Source organism: Takifugu rubripes, chromosome 15 (assembly GCF_901000725.2).
Source record: "Takifugu rubripes chromosome 15, fTakRub1.2, whole genome shotgun sequence".
Taxonomy (NCBI): domain Eukaryota; kingdom Metazoa; phylum Chordata; class Actinopteri; order Tetraodontiformes; family Tetraodontidae; genus Takifugu; species Takifugu rubripes.
Genome location: NC_042299.1, coordinates 13,130,804 through 13,147,268, shown reverse-complemented (window position 1 = coordinate 13,147,268; position 16,465 = coordinate 13,130,804). Strand labels below are relative to the sequence as shown.

At 44.9% G+C, this 16,465-nt stretch overlaps 3 protein-coding genes across 5 annotated transcripts; 1 reads left to right on the top strand and 2 right to left on the bottom strand.

The window, feature by feature from the left end:
* Positions 1 to 79: 79 nt before the first annotated feature.
* On the bottom strand, positions 80 to 4,976 carry LOC115252622 (RING finger protein 121). Of its 2 annotated transcripts, XR_003890947.1 has the most exons (10): positions 4,819 to 4,976; positions 3,627 to 3,664; positions 3,093 to 3,234; positions 2,708 to 2,862; positions 2,510 to 2,617; positions 2,039 to 2,159; positions 1,838 to 1,971; positions 1,359 to 1,460; positions 548 to 932; positions 80 to 422 (listed from the first exon to the last, which is right to left on the bottom strand). XR_003890947.1 is itself a non-coding variant. In XM_029848200.1 (9 exons), the coding sequence occupies exons 1-9, from the start codon at positions 4,897 to 4,899 to the stop codon at positions 812 to 814; spliced, it is 1,002 nt and encodes a 333-aa protein (XP_029704060.1). In that variant the 5' UTR covers positions 4,900 to 4,976; the 3' UTR covers positions 80 to 811. The 2 variants fall into 2 exon arrangements, 1 of the variants encoding a protein (XP_029704060.1); XM_029848200.1 differs by having other exon boundaries at positions 80 to 932.
* Positions 4,505 to 10,476, top strand: LOC101065684 (ribonucleoside-diphosphate reductase large subunit-like). Of its 2 annotated transcripts, none has more exons than XM_029848197.1 (19): positions 4,505 to 4,534; positions 6,384 to 6,472; positions 6,555 to 6,732; positions 6,840 to 6,940; positions 7,017 to 7,076; positions 7,161 to 7,200; positions 7,290 to 7,452; positions 7,526 to 7,667; positions 7,755 to 7,838; positions 7,919 to 8,080; positions 8,156 to 8,235; positions 8,313 to 8,514; positions 8,596 to 8,745; positions 8,845 to 9,066; positions 9,143 to 9,219; positions 9,309 to 9,444; positions 9,519 to 9,614; positions 9,702 to 9,890; positions 9,968 to 10,476. In XM_029848197.1, exons 3-19 carry the CDS (start codon positions 6,567 to 6,569, stop codon positions 10,154 to 10,156), a joined length of 2,259 nt encoding a protein of 752 aa, XP_029704057.1. In that variant the 5' UTR covers positions 4,505 to 4,534; positions 6,384 to 6,472; positions 6,555 to 6,566; the 3' UTR covers positions 10,157 to 10,476. The 2 variants fall into 2 exon arrangements, with proteins under 2 accessions (XP_029704057.1, XP_003971174.2); XM_003971125.3 differs by lacking the exon at positions 4,505 to 4,534 and adding an exon at positions 5,536 to 5,710.
* A 380-nt stretch (positions 10,477 to 10,856) lies between these two features.
* LOC101070073 (short transient receptor potential channel 2-like) lies at positions 10,857 to 15,816 on the bottom strand. The gene is made up of 13 exons (XM_003971226.3): positions 15,677 to 15,816; positions 14,881 to 15,573; positions 14,601 to 14,801; positions 14,294 to 14,458; positions 13,718 to 13,892; positions 13,435 to 13,635; positions 13,193 to 13,355; positions 13,022 to 13,114; positions 12,695 to 12,887; positions 12,491 to 12,618; positions 12,342 to 12,414; positions 12,139 to 12,256; positions 10,857 to 12,048 (listed from the first exon to the last, which is right to left on the bottom strand). Exons 1-13 carry the CDS (start codon positions 15,689 to 15,691, stop codon positions 11,216 to 11,218), a joined length of 3,051 nt encoding a protein of 1,016 aa, XP_003971275.1. The 5' UTR covers positions 15,692 to 15,816; the 3' UTR covers positions 10,857 to 11,215.
* Between the last annotated feature and the right edge of the window lie 649 nt (positions 15,817 to 16,465).

Below are 16,465 nucleotides of genomic sequence, written 5' to 3'. Positions count from 1 at the left end.
GTGGCCAAGTCATCACAGACCAATTTCACGTATTTTGTCTGGAAAGTCACCAAAAAATGACAGAAGGGCAAAAGATTTCACCGATACGTCCTGTAATTTCGGTAAACCGAGCCTTTACAAACCAAGTTACATGTGCAGGAACAGAATCGTTTACAGTATTGAAAGAGATTTCCCATATGGAGCTATTGTATAAAATCCAGAGAAAACAACCTGCGACCTTCGGAAGAAAACGCGTTTTAAGACTAAAATAAAGGTGATAGAGAGAAATCAGTTCCACTTGAGCAGCCCCCGTCTTATTCGGTCACCAGTGACGAAAGAACTCATCTCACATGATCGTGACTGTTGGGAAACTCTCGGCTCACTCAAGCACAATGATGGAGTCAGCGACCCGTCAGAGTGACTGATGCACAGGTTACGCTTTCCTGGAACAGAAGGCAATATTTAGGTTTCTGCCTTTTTAATATTCACGAGCGAATTCCCTTCAAAATGAGCTCGAAAACAGTTTCAATTAATATTAACAAACACTAGACAAATTAGTAAAAAGCACCTTTTCTAGTATTTTTGACAGCTGCTTTACTGGGGTAGAACTCAGTTATTAACTTGGTGAAGTAAATCCCTGGAAACAGACAGATTTCCAATTAAACCCAAATAAACCGTAAATACAGATAACGTGTCTATAAATATATACAAAAAGGTATAGACACTTTTGAAATGGTGTTTAGTTCAATATCCGGCCCTCAGTCTGGAGCCGGTGCACATCTTGTCCACGTTACGAGATATGTCCATTCCTGACAGCTGGGGTGGGGGGGGGTCACTCCAGGCCTAAAACATAGTTGATGCCTTGCACAAATCCAATGATGACCGGCTGCCAGGCCACCAGGTACCGCAGCCAGTCCAAAAGCTGTCCGTACATGACGTGCGGCCGCTCCCAGCTAGTGGCAGGTTAAGGAAATCACTTCAGCAGCCACCTGACCCAAAAGGTCAGAACTGAAATACGATTCCTGTTCTAAAAAAAAAGGAACAGGAAGCTTTCGTATAACCTATAATGTTTCACATCTTGTTGTGAATACCTGTTAATGACGTGCCAAAAAATTAGGCTTTGGCGACGGTTCCTCTTACCAGAAATGATCAGGTTACAACACTGGTTGTTATTGACTGTGCATGTTTGATTAGATTTGTTAGAATTCTGTATGAATGAGTGACATACTGGAGTGTGGAACCTGCTTTGTTAAATATCTTGAATAAACAGAACCATATAAATATGCCTGCACGGCTTTGCAGTAAAATACAGAGCTACTTTAACCCGTAAACCTGGTCTCAAGGTCACTTTTAGAATGTGAAAATGACAAAAAGGATACGGGTTACTAAACATTCGCTTCAGATCCACCTTCTCTTTGCAGTACGGGCACATCTGCTTCTTACCAACGATGCACCAGCCTCTGATGCAGAACTCGTGGAATCTTGGTTTGGAGTTAAGGAAACAGGAAAATTGAGCAGCAGTTACAAGGAAAAAAAAAAGGTTAAATATAACTGAAAGGGTTGAGAATTTGAGAAGAGTTTTTCCCCCAAACAGGCATTACCTCATGCGTGATAATCTGGCCAGTAAACAGAACCGCAAACAACATGACAATGTAACAGACAACAGTCGTGGGGGAAGTGATTTTAATACAGGCACTCGTGTTCACGGTTCTGTTGTATAATCTAAAGGTTACATACTCGCCTAGTTCCCTTTGCCCTGCTGACTGTATCAGGCCCAACAAAAGTAGATTAACTTTGACCGACATTCATTTCTGCACAGCTAGTGAAGGACATGCGTCTCCAGCTGAAGGAAGGATACACATGGTTGCAGGAGAGCCTGTAGGTGTTCTCTATAATACCCTCTTCGCTAACATCCACAAGGATGGGCTGACCACACACAGCACAGATGTTGTCAGAGAGGTGCTTGGTTGGCATCCCGGACGCGCTGTAATACTGAGAGAAACCAACAAACAAGTCAGAAATGCAAAGGGATGCAAAGAGTCTGCAGGTGTTTGCTTACCCCAACAGTAGAAGCCATGAAATCTGCACACATCTCTGCAAAGTCTCTACCCAGGACTCCGTAGTACAGCCCATAAAACAGCAGAGACACACCAAAGTCCATCGCGTCCTCTGGCTTTATCCTGGAGCGATAACAGAACCGAGGCTCAGCTGGGCTTCCACGACAGCTTCCGTTTAACATCTACTTTACATTTCCAGACTACAGACGGTTTACGTGATCTTGTAGACATAATGACACATTGTTGTAAATAGCCAAAGACTTAGCTAAACAAACACCTGAAGCAAGCTTTTATACACTCCTGAATGTTGCCACATGAAGGACAGGAAGCTTTTCCCTCAACTTTATCCCATACTTGTAGTCTGTCATATTTTGGTTGGAGTTTCTTCACAAATTTATAAAAGATCTCAATTTTAAATCGCACGGGTTGTTGCTGATCTGTAATTCCGCTAAATGGTCATTTTCTCCACATACCTGAATATAAGGTTTATACCAAAAAGTGTAAACATGACGACGCTATAGCCAACTATTCCTGTGGCATAGCTGATCTTGTAGAGGAGGAGAAACCACTTATACACCAACCTGCCGGAGACAAAGGCGATATCTTAGTGCTACGTTACAGCTTCATGCAGATGTCTTTAGGTTAGCGGATGAGGTGGGAAAGAGTCTCACCTCGGGGTAGTGCAGGCCAGGGGCTTACGTGTGGCGCGGAAAGAGACGTAGGCTGTGATGACAGAGAAGATAAACCAGGTGGTAAGAAACCTCCACCAGTGAAGTTTGGTAGTAAAGTAGAGAGGAACTACCCACATCTGGAACAGAGTCACCAGCTACAGCAAAAAAAAAAGTTACATGGCAAGTGTTAGAAGAAACAGGTAAACACACACACACACACACACACAATAAACACACTCAAGTCTGATATGTGGATAGCTAGCAAACAGATGCAGTCTTTACTTAAGCACACACACATAATGGTAAATTAATTTGTATATTTTGATGACATATTTCATAAATTTATAGAAAGAAAGTCATGCTTTGGATGTAGTTTGTGCCTTACATTGTATGATTTTGAATGTCTCTGCTTCCACTGCACAAGGACTAGCTGAGCAATGACAAGGGTGACTATGAGGATGAGCACCATCTCCGCGTGCATGGCCTCATGGCCTTTGTGTTTGGCGTGCATTCTTGCATGCTCGACCCTGTGAAAACAACCAAATATTCAAATATATATATACTATACTGTAACTCTACATCCAAGAAACCACCCTTTTCTTATTTCCACAGGATATCAAGATGGGTAAGGAACTGGTCACAGGTAATATGTTGCTGATTATATTGACTGAATTATGAGGACTTCAAAGCCCAAGAATCATCAAACTAGATTAATTGGACATTATGGTCCATCATATTTCAGAATTTGTAGATTTGCTTAAATGGCCAGTTTATTTAAATGGTACTAGTGTCATAATTAAAAGGCTTGTAAGGGTACCTATAAATTAGTGCAAATACTGGTTTTCAGTCAGACAGATGTTTGCATTGCATATGCATGCATAGCTTGAAAAAAAAAAATATGCAAAAGGATAATACTTGCCTCCACTTCTCTTCTGGTGACAGTTTGGAAACGTCAAACTGGAAAGCAAAAGACAAATTAAGGCTAAACCCTTGAATAAACAGACCAAAGGAGAGTAGATTTACATAACTAAAGGCTATAAGCATGAACGTGCCGTCTATCACTAGGTACTAACTGTAGCCATGTGAAAAGAATTGTTTTAAATGAATTAAAAATGGTTGAATAGTGCACCCCCCAGCAACATCCTTGTTAGTTCTTAGCCTCTTTCATCAAGCTTAATGGCTTATTAAGCCACCCATTAACAGACAGGGACAAAACCTTGTGCAATCATCCCTGTGTGATATAATTTATGAAATGAAACGTCCTCCAGCTACAGATTAACAGAGATTAAACGACCTTCCTGTCTGATTCTAACGAGTATTTTTGTGTTAAATAGCAATATATCATACAAGGTATTGTTGCCATACAAGGTCAGATAAGATAAGAGGTCGGCTTGGTTCATAGCTTAGATCTTAGACCCTCACAACATTCCTGGATCCAGTTCGTGAACCGCAACATCAGCAAAATTGAATAATCTGTCCCTACATTTCTTGAAATTGTCTTTTTTGGGGGATTATTTTGCTTCAAACAGATGGATTACTACGGCTATCACGTTACCTCCTCGAACTGGCCGCTACCACTTTGACATTTACATTTAACTTGGTTTGCAGAGAAAAGCTCAATATTGATTAGACTGAGTTGACCATAACAATGTCGAAAACGCATGACCTTTGACCATAAACGCCACATCGCCTTCATTTACAATTTAGATGCAATCGGCGTTCACTGACAATCTAAGAGACACGACAGGACAGGCCAAATAAGCCGTTATTTCAAAACATATGTGGGCTAATGTCATCGGATCATCGGCTATCTGCAACACGCTCAGGGTATTTGTCATTTTCATATTAGCTGGTTTACATGCCGGGTTATCAAACGATCAAACATACAGACAATTATTTTTTTAAAGAAGCAACATATTTTCCAATTCGATACTGCATTTGGTAAATCTTCAAGAGCTCTTGGGGAGAACTGGCTAACAGTGACTAGCTGCTACACCCGTGGAACTTCGTACTGACAAAATCAGTTAGGAGTCGACAGCCATCGCCTCATTAAATAATATGTCGATTTCTTTAATTCATCGTGTTAGAGAGAGACCGTCTATGACACACACCTGAACTGTTTCTTCGTGATTCCCCAGTCCATGGTCTGCGTGCTCCACTCCATCAACCTCCACCTCAAACACCCCGGCCATTTTCGGAGTGCTGCTTTACCGTTCCGGGGCCATTAGCTTTAGCAGCTAACCTAAGCCGGCCACTTCCTGTCTTGTTGGCGTCCGTCTCCTCACTTCTTCTCTCATCAGATTACGTGTACCTCAACGAGAATACCGCCACCCAGCGGTTGATTCCCCGATCACCTTTCAAAATAAAATTGCAAAAATGTAGGTCACCACATCGCTGTCGGAGCGTGCTGGATTTCTTTTACTGTATGTCCAGAACAGTATATTCACAGTCAAATTGGCTGAGTTTATAATAAAGGGTTACCCATGACGCAGTCCTCTTAATAACGATGTCTCTCTTTATATTAGTAGCATCATAACATGCCTACAAAAATATTTTCTTAAATGCTCCATTATTAAAAACGTCCTCCTGTTATTCCGCTCAACTTTTATGGCTTTCAAGTTTTAATGCTGCTGCGCGATAACAATAAGTCAGGCTGCAACAATAACACAGATAGTTACTGTTTTGTAAATATCCCGCCACATTAACCGGATGTGGCCGTCGCACGAGTCAAATAGCCGCATGTGATTGGTTGAGAGCCTTGCGCAGCTCTTCTCTGATTGGCTGATTCTCTGACCGGCTTTCATTTAGTTTTGTAATTTGTCCGCGCTCTCAGTTTGTGCTTCTGTGACAACAGCTGAACTGGTTGCCGCTCCATTGTAATTGGTGTTTATAAGGAATTACTAGTAAATTAATACACTTTCAGGACCCACTGAGAGTAAAACATTTACCGCTGGAGCTTGGAAGACAGTTGTCTCGTCGCCACAATGCACGTGATAAAGAGAGGTAGAGGGATTTTAATATTTGCGCTGTCAAGTAATTTGGTAATACGTCTGTAAAGGTTCATGCAAACTGATAAAAATGTTCAAAATAGGCTTAGATATTTCAGTGCATGTGTGCTATGTGTATAGTTAGTTTTCATTTAAGTTAAATGTGCTTTTGTTTTAATGGCTCTCTGCACACCGGCATGTATTTCATTTAGTTTTAAGAAGAACATAACGAGATCTTCTTATTGAAGCTTTTTGTAGAAAAGAGCAAAAAACAAAAACAATCACCATAGAGCTGGTTTTGTTTCCCAGCTTTTGTCGTTCGAGCGTATTTCTATCGGTGTTTTGCAATGTATATGTACACCTTAAATTGCCAAAACGTCGTTCTATACAAGGTAATTACATACAGCGATTTAAACATATATATACATGCATATATTTAGGAATGGCGCGAACTTAGCAGGTCCACCCATTGTTGGAATGTAACTGAAGCGACAGGTGTAGGCTTCATGATCTCCTGTCACTTTTTCTTGCACAGCATTAATTACACTACAATCGTGACTATTTTCAAATGTTTTCACTTTTAGCTGTTTTTTATATTACACTAGACTTTACTTGGCTTTTGACTTTCCCAACTACCATCACAGCCAGATTTTCTGACCTGGTTTTCTCCTGATGATTTTCTGTTTCAGATGGACGCCAGGAGGCAGTAAGTTTTGATAAAATCACATTTCGCGTCCAGAAGCTTTGCTACGGGCTCAATTCTGAGTTTGTGGACCCTGTAAGTACAGTGTACAGTTGCATTCTTCGGACCCAAGTCATCTGTTCTAGTATTTGTGAGCCTTTTCCTGTGTTTTTGTCAGGCTCAGATCACCATGAAGGTGATCCAGGGCCTGTACAGTGGAGTCACCACAGTGGAGCTGGACACTCTGGCAGCAGAGACTGCAGCCACTCTCACCACCAAATATCCTGATTATGCCATCCTGGCTGCACGGATCGCCGTGTCCAATCTACACAAAGAGACCAAGAAAGTCTTTAGTGGTAAGACAGGCTTTATATAGCTGTGGAAACTATACTGGTAGTGATGGTTCCAGAAAAAGTCATAAATCTGTCATAGTTTGATATAAAACAACATTTCTTTGTCACAGATGTGATGGAAGACCTCTACAACTATGTGAACCCATTGAATAAGCAGCACTCTCCCATGATCTCTAAGGAAACCCTTGATATTGTCCTTGAAAACAAGGATGTGAGTCACAGCTGACCAAGCCGCTTGCTCAGTTTCATCATCACTGTGTTAACGAATGATGCTGTATTTCTTGCAGCGCCTTAACTCTGCCATCATTTACGACAGAGACTTCTCCTACAACTTTTTTGGCTTTAAGGTAATATTGAAATGAAATATTTTCAATTGAACACTTTACGCACATGTTAATGTCATTAATTGAACTTGTTCTTGGCTCCAACAGACTCTTGAGAGGTCATATTTGTTGAAAACTAATGGAAAAGGTAGGCACTTAAAAAAAAAGTGAGTTCAGGGCATAGAGACAATGTCGGATTTAAGTGCTTTAAGTGTGGAATCCAACTATTTTCCGTAGTTGCCGAGAGGCCGCAGCACATGCTGATGAGGGTAGCAGTCGGGATTCATCAAGCAGACATCGAGGCAGCTATTGAAACCTACAACTTGCTGTCAGAGAAGTGGTTCACCCACGCTTCACCCACTCTGTTCAACGCTGGCACCAGGAAGCCGCAGCTTTCCAGGTTCTAACTCAGCACAGCTCAGAGAATACATTCCATTTATTCTATATTGTCATCTAATTTGAGCTTTTTGCAGTTGCTTCTTGCTAGCAATGAGGGAAGACAGTATCGAAGGCATTTATGACACGCTGACGCAGTGTGCGCTTGTCTCTAAATCTGCCGGCGGTATCGGACTGGCAGTTAGCTGTATCAGAGCTACAGGCAGCTATATCGCTGGGGTGAGTAAAGGGAATTCTGCAGGCCTTAAAGAAAAGGGTTTTTTTTTGCTGAATTTACTTACCTTTTTTTGTTTTTTTCCTTATCAGACGAATGGGAGGTCCAACGGGCTTGTTCCAATGCTTCGAGTTTACAACAACACAGCACGCTATGTTGATCAGGGGGGTAACAAGGTAAGGCGTTAGAGGAGAGACGGTATCGTGGCTGAACAGATCAGAGAATTCATTCACTTTGACTCGTGTTTGTTGATCAGAGACCTGGAGCCTTTGCTGTGTACCTGGAGCCGTGGCATTCCGATGTGTTTGCGTTCCTGGAGCTGAAAAAGAACACTGGCAAAGAGGAGCAGAGGGCCAGAGATCTGTTCTTCGCTTTGTGGATCCCAGACCTCTTTATGAAACGAGTGGAAAGCAACCAGGTGACAAAATAAATCAGTTTGGATTCTATTTCTAAAGCTTTTGGTGTATTTGACGCTTTGTGTTGTTGTTTGTAGGACTGGTCTCTGATGTGTCCCAGTGAGTGTCCTGGGTTAATCGATTGTTGGGGTGAGGAGTTTGAGGAGCTCTACACTCGGTAACGTCCGCACGCCGTCGTCTTTTACAACAGCTTTCACTCTCGGAGCTAATGTCGGCTGTCTTGTCCGTCTTCAGATACGAGAAGGAGGGCAGAGCTAAACGCGTGGTGAAGGCCCAGCAGCTGTGGTACGCCATCATCGAGTCTCAAACAGAAACCGGCACACCATACATGCTCTACAAGGACGCCTGCAACAGGAAGAGCAACCAGCAGAACCTGGGCACCATCAAATCCAGCAATCTGTGCACAGAGATTGTAGAGTACACGAGCAAAGATGAGGTGACTGGGGGAGACCTCGTAGCCGTGGCTTGTCTTTAAGAATACTGCAACGGAATTTGATGTGTTATTTCCTCTAATCAGGTTGCAGTGTGTAACCTGGCGTCCATTGCTCTCAACATGTACGTCACCCCGCAAAGGACCTACGACTTCAATAAGCTGGCATCCGTCACTAAAATCATCGTCAGGAACCTGAACAAGATCATTGACATTAATTACTACCCTGTGCCCGAGGTGTGCCTTCTTCTCCGGTGTTACTTCTTGTCACACACACAAACACAACCACAACCTGTTGTTAAACTTTATATCGCACCTGACTTTGTCTATTTACAGGCTAGAAGATCAAACATGCGTCACAGGCCGATTGGAATCGGGGTGCAGGGTCTGGCCGACGCCTTCATCCTCATGCGTCATCCATACGAAAGCCCAGAGGCCCAGCTGCTCAACATTCAGATCTTTGAGACCATTTACTACGCTGCTCTGGAGGCCAGCTGTGAGCTGGCGGCTGAATTTGGGCCGTATGAAACCTATGCTGGCTCTCCTGTCAGCAAGGGGGTGCGTGACTTTTACTGACGCCTCAAATCAAACCAGCCGATGTGTTTGGGCTCAGCATCATGATTTTGTGTTCCAGGTCCTTCAATATGACATGTGGGGGAAAACCCCAACAGATTTGTGGGACTGGAAAGCTCTAAAGGAAAAAATCGCCAAGTAAGTTGTCATAGATATCAGCAGTGTTAGTGATGATCAATTGGCTCTTCCTTCTGGACCAGCTCATATTTGCCTGTGTGCGTCCTCAGACATGGCGTCAGGAACAGCCTGCTGCTGGCTCCCATGCCCACAGCCTCCACCGCCCAGATCCTGGGGAACAACGAGTCCATCGAGGCCTACACCAGCAACATCTACACGCGCAGGGTTCTCTCGGGAGAGTTTCAGGTCGGCACAATCGGCAGAATGTTTTCATCATGTCGTGAAAGGTCGCTGAGCGCAAAGTTTGGCCTCGCCCGCAGATTGTGAATCCTCACCTGCTGAAAGACCTCACGGAACGAGGACTGTGGAGCGACGCCATGAAGAACCAGCTGATCGCTCACAACGGCTCAATCCAGGTAGAGCGTCACGCTGAGAGCTCTACATATCCACGACAATAACATTGTATTGCTGCGGCAACAAGCAGTTCTTGATTTCCCAAACAGGACATCCAGGAGATCCCCGATGACCTGAAGCAGCTGTATAAAACCGTGTGGGAAATCTCCCAGAAGACCGTCCTCAAGATGGCAGCAGATCGCGGCGCTTACATCGATCAGAGCCAGTCGCTGAACATCCACATCGCAGAGCCGACCTACGGCAAACTGACCAGCATGCACTTTTACGGTTGGAAGCTGGTAAGTCGGGGGGGGATACGGCTACATGATATCGAGAGGAAAGAGGGATCTTACTCCTGATTTGGTCTTTCTGGCAGGGCTTGAAAACAGGCATGTACTACCTCAGGACGAAACCAGCCGCCAATCCCATTCAGTTCACCCTGAACAGGGAGAAGCTGAAGGAGGCCCAGTCGGCCAAGAGTAAGGAAGAGGCCAAAGAGCGCAACATGGCTGCTATGGTCTGTTCTTTAGCCAACAAAGACGAGTGTATGATGTATGGTTCCTAGTTAATGTGGGCTGCCCTCATTTTGGGTGCACGTTTCTTTATGTACCTTTTCTTTTTTGTAATTCAGGTTGTGTCTATATGATGTTTGAACAGGTGTCTCTGTTATCAAATCAGATATTTGCAGTTTTTATTTAATATTTGAAGCCATATTGTTATTACAGGTGTAATGTATGCAGTTTTGTATAGAATTGATGGTGTATGAGGAGCTAATATGTATCCTTTTTATTCCATAATCATTTGTAATATGTGGGCAACACTAAAACATGTGTATTTTAATTGTTTGTACTTTAGATGAATGAAATTAAACTGTTTTATCCAATCATTATTGCTTGATTATTTCACTTTTTATGCCAAATGCAATGTAAACAGCTAGCAGATTGCAGAAAGAGACCAGACGCAAAAGTCCAAAAAAGGAAAATAGTCTGTTTCACCACAGACCACTTCAAATTCTGGCTATGGTGCGTCTGGGGACAGGTGATGCTGCAGGTGATGAATTAATAAGGCGGTGTGTCCGCGAGGCCTCATGAGAACAGTACGTGTAAAGCAAGCTGAGACCTGTGCTGACAGACTGCGGCAGGTCTGACGCCACAGGAAAACATGCGTGCAGCACCGAGCACAGGCTCAGCCACAGTGCACCTTCAAAATACACCCAGAATGGAAGCGTTGTTCTTTCTGAGCACAAAGGAGCACAAGAAAAAATGTGAGTGTGCAACAGCAGTACAAAAAGCGCTTTTATTAATCAGCTGATTAATCAATACCGACAAATTGTGCAGCTTTGGTAAAAAGGGTGAACTAATAAGATTCAGAGTTGTGCTGCCAACACCAAGGTGCTGAAATATGCATTTTAGCTCTTGCAGTAAATTTGCATCAGACTATCATATTCTAGGTGTGACCTGGTATCTCGTGTTACATGACACGTTTGGCTGGATCTAAACTAAGACAGGTGTAGATACGCTAATTCGGTGAGTGGAGTAAATGTTTAGAGCTCAAACTCTAACTGCTGTTGCTGGGACACAAAGTCATGCACGTTCAGGGAAAAGATCACAACAGCAGAACATCGCTATAGTAACGGTTTGACTCTGACCCCATCGATTGATCCCTCCCCCTCCCGTGACCCATACCCCGTGTCCTGGGAGCTGCTGCTGCCTGTTGGCGAGGGGATGTCTTTCTTGGTTCCAGGTCCTTTGTCGCTGTCGCCGGCATCGGACCGCACCGCGGCGTGCTCAGTGGTTCTACCTTTTTCCCACTGAGCCTCCTTTTTGGTTTCTTGCAGCTCTATATCATTGAACTTGTTGCCTGTACTCTTTATGCCTGTGCTTTCATTGATGCTTTCAGCCTGTTTAGAGCCCTGTTCTGGCCGTTTCTCGCCACCTGCCTTCCCTGGGGCAATCTTCCCTACCCTGTTTGCCTCACCTGGTGTGGGTTCTGATGTTACTTCTGCTTGAACAGAACTCGTTTGCGCTATTACCTCCTCCTTCACTTCATTGCCTGGTTTGTTCATCTTATCTGTTTCCGCTACCTCTTTGCTCTCATTTTCCTCATTTTCAAGCTTTGGTTGAGCTCGACCTTCCTCCATTTTGACCACATCACAGTCCGATCCCTCGCTTCCATATTTGGACTCTCCCGCTGCACCTGGTTCAACCTCTTTATCCACACCCTCCTCTCGGTGGTGTACTGTCACTTTCAGCGGTGTATTTTTTTCATCCTGTTTGCCGTTGAATCCTTTGAAATTGTTCTTTGCGCCCATGATGTATTTCCCCAGCACAGAGGAGCCTTCCTTGTTTGCATCATTTGTGCCCTGAACGTCATTCATCACAATCTGCTGGACCACCTTCAGATCGCCATGCATCCTGAAGACCACTTTGTTCAGCTCCGTGATCCGATTACCGATATCTGAGTAGGAGGAGAAGACTCCAGTCATGGCGCAGCATGTTGCGGTACACGTATATTATCATGCGTTCATGTCATGGTTACCATGGTTACCTTTTCTCTTGGTCTCCTCGAACTCTCTGCGAGCCGACTCGATGTAGCGCTGCACCAGAGCCTTGGTCACCTGCTGCCGGTACGACAGCTGGCTGTCTTCAGATCCCTTACCGTTAGTCTAAAACATGTTCAACATCAAGGAGGTTCAATTCGTTGCAAGATGGTTTGTAGACTTTTTTCAATATAATCCTTTAATTGTTTACCATAGAATCGATTGGTGGGTATTTATTCTCAGAATTACAGCAGCAGCAGCAGCAAAGTTGTTTAAATATCCCTCTGGAAATTGAAATAAAGTAATACAAATGTAATTACCAAGCATCTCTGCTGATTTCAACTGGATTCTAGAGGTCACCTTAAGATCTGAAAGACAGCTTTGGGTGAGGGGATGACGTTGAAGGGCACCGGGATGGTGAGACCTTCCCTGAAGTAACTGAGGTACAGCTTCGATCGGGCAAACTTCCACTCAACGTCTGCATCATCCTGAGGTCAAAAACAAACGGTAAACGCGCCCGGGCCCTGCCCTGACCGCAGCGGCGAGGTGGCGGAATCTGCTTACCTCGATTTTCTGAAAAGAGTTGGTGATCATGGCAATGAGCATGTTGAGCAGGACGATGACAATGACGAGGGTGAAGATGCCGTACAGGATCCTCCCTACGAACTCCGCCAACATGAACTGAGGCATGTCCACGTAGTCCTGGTTGGCCACCCCGAACATGGTCCAGAACAAGAAGTGGAACGTCTCATTGAACCTGCGGCAGCAGGGAGAGGAGATTATCACAGTGAGACTGGATTTGCACTGAACTCTGTAGTCATTTTTCACAATTTTTGGGATTGAGTATGAGCATAACAGCAACTGGATAAGCCTGAGGCCTTAACATCCTACCTGCCCAGATGTGGAGAGATGACATAAGGGACATAGACATTATTGATGCCACACAGGAAGGCTGTTCCAATGATCATCAATATGAACATGAATCTAAAAAAGAAGAAAGGGACATTTGCAATCATCTTTAATCAACATTTACTACAGGAGCTGAAGCGGGACTGCTCCTACCTCATCATATCGTCAATCATCTTCCCGATGGAGATCTGCAGAGTTCCCAGAGACTCGTGGGCCGGCAGGATGTACGCCAGCCGCGTAAAGCTCAGCATGCTGGTCACTGCAAACAGCACCTCTGAGATCAGCTGTGGGTCCTCCTGATGCCAGGTGTCACGCACTGCAAGACAGTTCCGTCCGCTCAAATCCAGCTCTGCAACCCTGCCGGGTGACTGACGGCGTTTATGAGTCCCTCTCACCTGTATCAGTGAAGTAAGTGCACTCTTCTGTGCCGCTGTGGTCCTGACAAAGGAAGTAACCTTTGAGCACGATGAGCACTCGTAATGCAAAGGATGCCAGGTACATGCTGAGCACCATCACATCCAAGCAGTTCCACCAGTCCAGGAAGTAACTCCGCAGCCCCTCGATCCACACTTCCTTACACTCATACCAGAAAAATCCTACAGGAGACAAAAGAGTGTCGACGCTAAAGCCTGGATTCAACCGAACTGTGCATTTAAGTAGGAAGTAGAGCGGACCCACCGACCACCCACACCATGTGGAAGGAGCTGTGGAGGATGTTCTGCTGGCGGGAGGCAAATTTGTCTCGATACATCTCCATCGTTATGGACTCTCCGAGCAGCGTGATGAGGAACCACAGGTAGGACGCAGCGTGGAGGAGGAATTTGATGACAGGGATCTTCAGGATCCTTCCGGCCTGGTGAAAAGGTGAAGATATTCTGTCACGTGTTTATGAATTGTTGTATTTTCTGCTGACAATAACAAGTAAAGAAAAAAAAATCTGTTCATTTCAAATAGTGAGGCGCTCTTAGGTATGTGCATATGCAGCCATAGATGGAACATTTGTATTTAAAAAAAAAAAAAAAGTATTTTACCTGAATTTACCTGGATTATTGTAAATATGCACCCTCTTTGTATATTCCATTTGTATATTCCATTTGATTCTATCTTATTTTTCTCTGAGTGCTCTTGTTGCTGTTGTTGCACTGTAAATTTCCCCGTGTGGGACAATAAAGGATCTGAATCTGAATCTGAATTCTGCAGATGAAAACCCAATTCTGACAGAAACAATCTACTTGCTTATGAACCGGCAGGTACCTTAGACTTTGGTGCGATCCAGTAGACGAGGCAGAGGAACGGCATAGTGAGGAAGATCCCCATGGAGACAAACAGCTTCCAGGCTGTACGGCTGCCTCTCCACCCTGCCAGGTTCCCGCACCAGATGGATGACAGCACCTGCTGGCAGATTGGGTGGGCCACAAACTGCAAAAACAAAGCCACAATCACGGAAACCAATAGTAACAATCCATCGTCTCGAAACAGTCAACTATTGTGTTTCACAAAGGAATGTGCTTCGAATAAAAAGCTTCTGGAATGTTCAGCCAGTACTCTCTTCCACAGCCACCTGCTTCTGGTTGTAGTTGACAGCGAGCCGGAGGCGCGACAGACTCGGTATTCCCTCCTCGAACGCCTGCCCCTCAAAAGAATCCTGGCTCTCGTCGCTGCAGCTGTTCAGGATGGTGGTCACCTCGCTCTGGTTGCGACACATGCCCAGCAGCTCCACGGCGTAGTCCTGACACAGCTGCTCCAAGCCCAGGTACTGAGGCTGCACGGGAGGAAGGCGCCGCGGTCGGTTAGGGGCAGACAACAGTGAACAGCCAGAAATCCTACACGTGTCATCGCACCTTGAACTCCGGCTCCTTCTGCGAGAGCTTTCGGAGCTCTTTGCTCAGACCGAAGGCTTTGAGCATGGGGTCGTCAGAGGTGATGGACAGGTAAGCGCGACTGGCGATGCCTCGGTAGGTGTTGATGCGAGATAAGGAGAACTTCAGCAGGTCGTACTGCCTGCCGTTGCGGCACTCCAGGCAGTCGCAGGATATCTTATGTGGCCACGGGATGATGTGACCTTTCTGTGTGAGCATGGTGACAATGTCATACAAGTCTTTCTGGCAGGCTAAGGTCAGAGGCGTCACGCCAGGGGCAAACTGGGAGTTGTCAATGGAGTGGTCGAAAATGGCCTGTGAGAAGGAGCGCACGTCCATCTTGTTGCCCTTCTCCTGGTCCAAACGGTCCAGGAGGCGCTTCACCACTCTGGGCTGATTGGTGTCGACGGCAACTAGCAATGCCTCGTGAATCTGCCGGAAGTCAAATTTGACCCCTTGCAGAAGGGCGTGCATGGCTTCTTCGTTGCCCAGACGGATGGACAGGTTAAGAGCCTCCCTCCACTGGCGGTCCTCAGACTCATCCAGCTGACGGATGATGCCGTCGCCGGTCTTCAACAGTCCACGCAGAAACTCGATTTTCCCCTCCTGGATGGCACCGATGAGCTGAGGAGGAAACCGCATCTTCTTGTTCATAATCTCTCGCCATTGCTCCGGCTGGGGATTAAAAACAGCAGCAATAAACATTCAATAATCTACATTCATGAAAGTGATGACAGTAACTAATGCAACTAATTATTCACAGCAAAATGAAGCTTACTGTGAGGTTTTCCATGCCGAAACCAAGGTGGCAGACTTTTGAGTGCTGGTCTGACCTTGAAAACCCCCGTCACTCTCCCTGGAGGTGGGAAATCAGGTGTTGCCAATTATTTGGAGCTTCACCAATAAAAATAGATGAATATCAGTAGAATCCAAAGCAGCTTCGATGAGGGACCCGAAAGCAACGCTGTCTCACACTCATGTGCTGCTGTCTGACTGGATGAAGACGGCACCAACAACCGCACTTGAATCCCTCCTGGGCTTAGCCAATTAAAATGTAACCAGTTCAAAGTGTTTTCCGCTCAGGTGGGCCCAAACTAAACTGTTTCAAACAGGAATTAACTCTGGCTCTCCCCACTGGAAACAGCTCCGCAGCACAATTAAAGTAGCTATTACTGCACAGGCAGCAGCTGTCATCGTTCCCCAGAGGAGGCGCAGGGAGATAAAAAAACAAGGAACTAGAGGGGAGAGACGTTGGTTACATTTTCCGCATAAAAGGATTTTTAAAATTCAATGTAAAATCACCATTCCATTTTAATTGTGCATTTTTACGTCAATATTCAGTGGAAGAAGTTGTATTTGAGAATGTAACCCAACAAGATCCTAAAAACACAATTAAGAGTTTAAGAGATGGAGTTTAAAAATGAGCTCCATTATTGCGTCATCGCAGTTCACCTCACTGCCTGATGACATTTGTGTGACAATGGAAACATTTGTCCCTCTTCATGGTTCTCCTGCAGACTGAATCAGATTATCCTCCATGATAATTATCCTCCTCTGCACGTCTGTA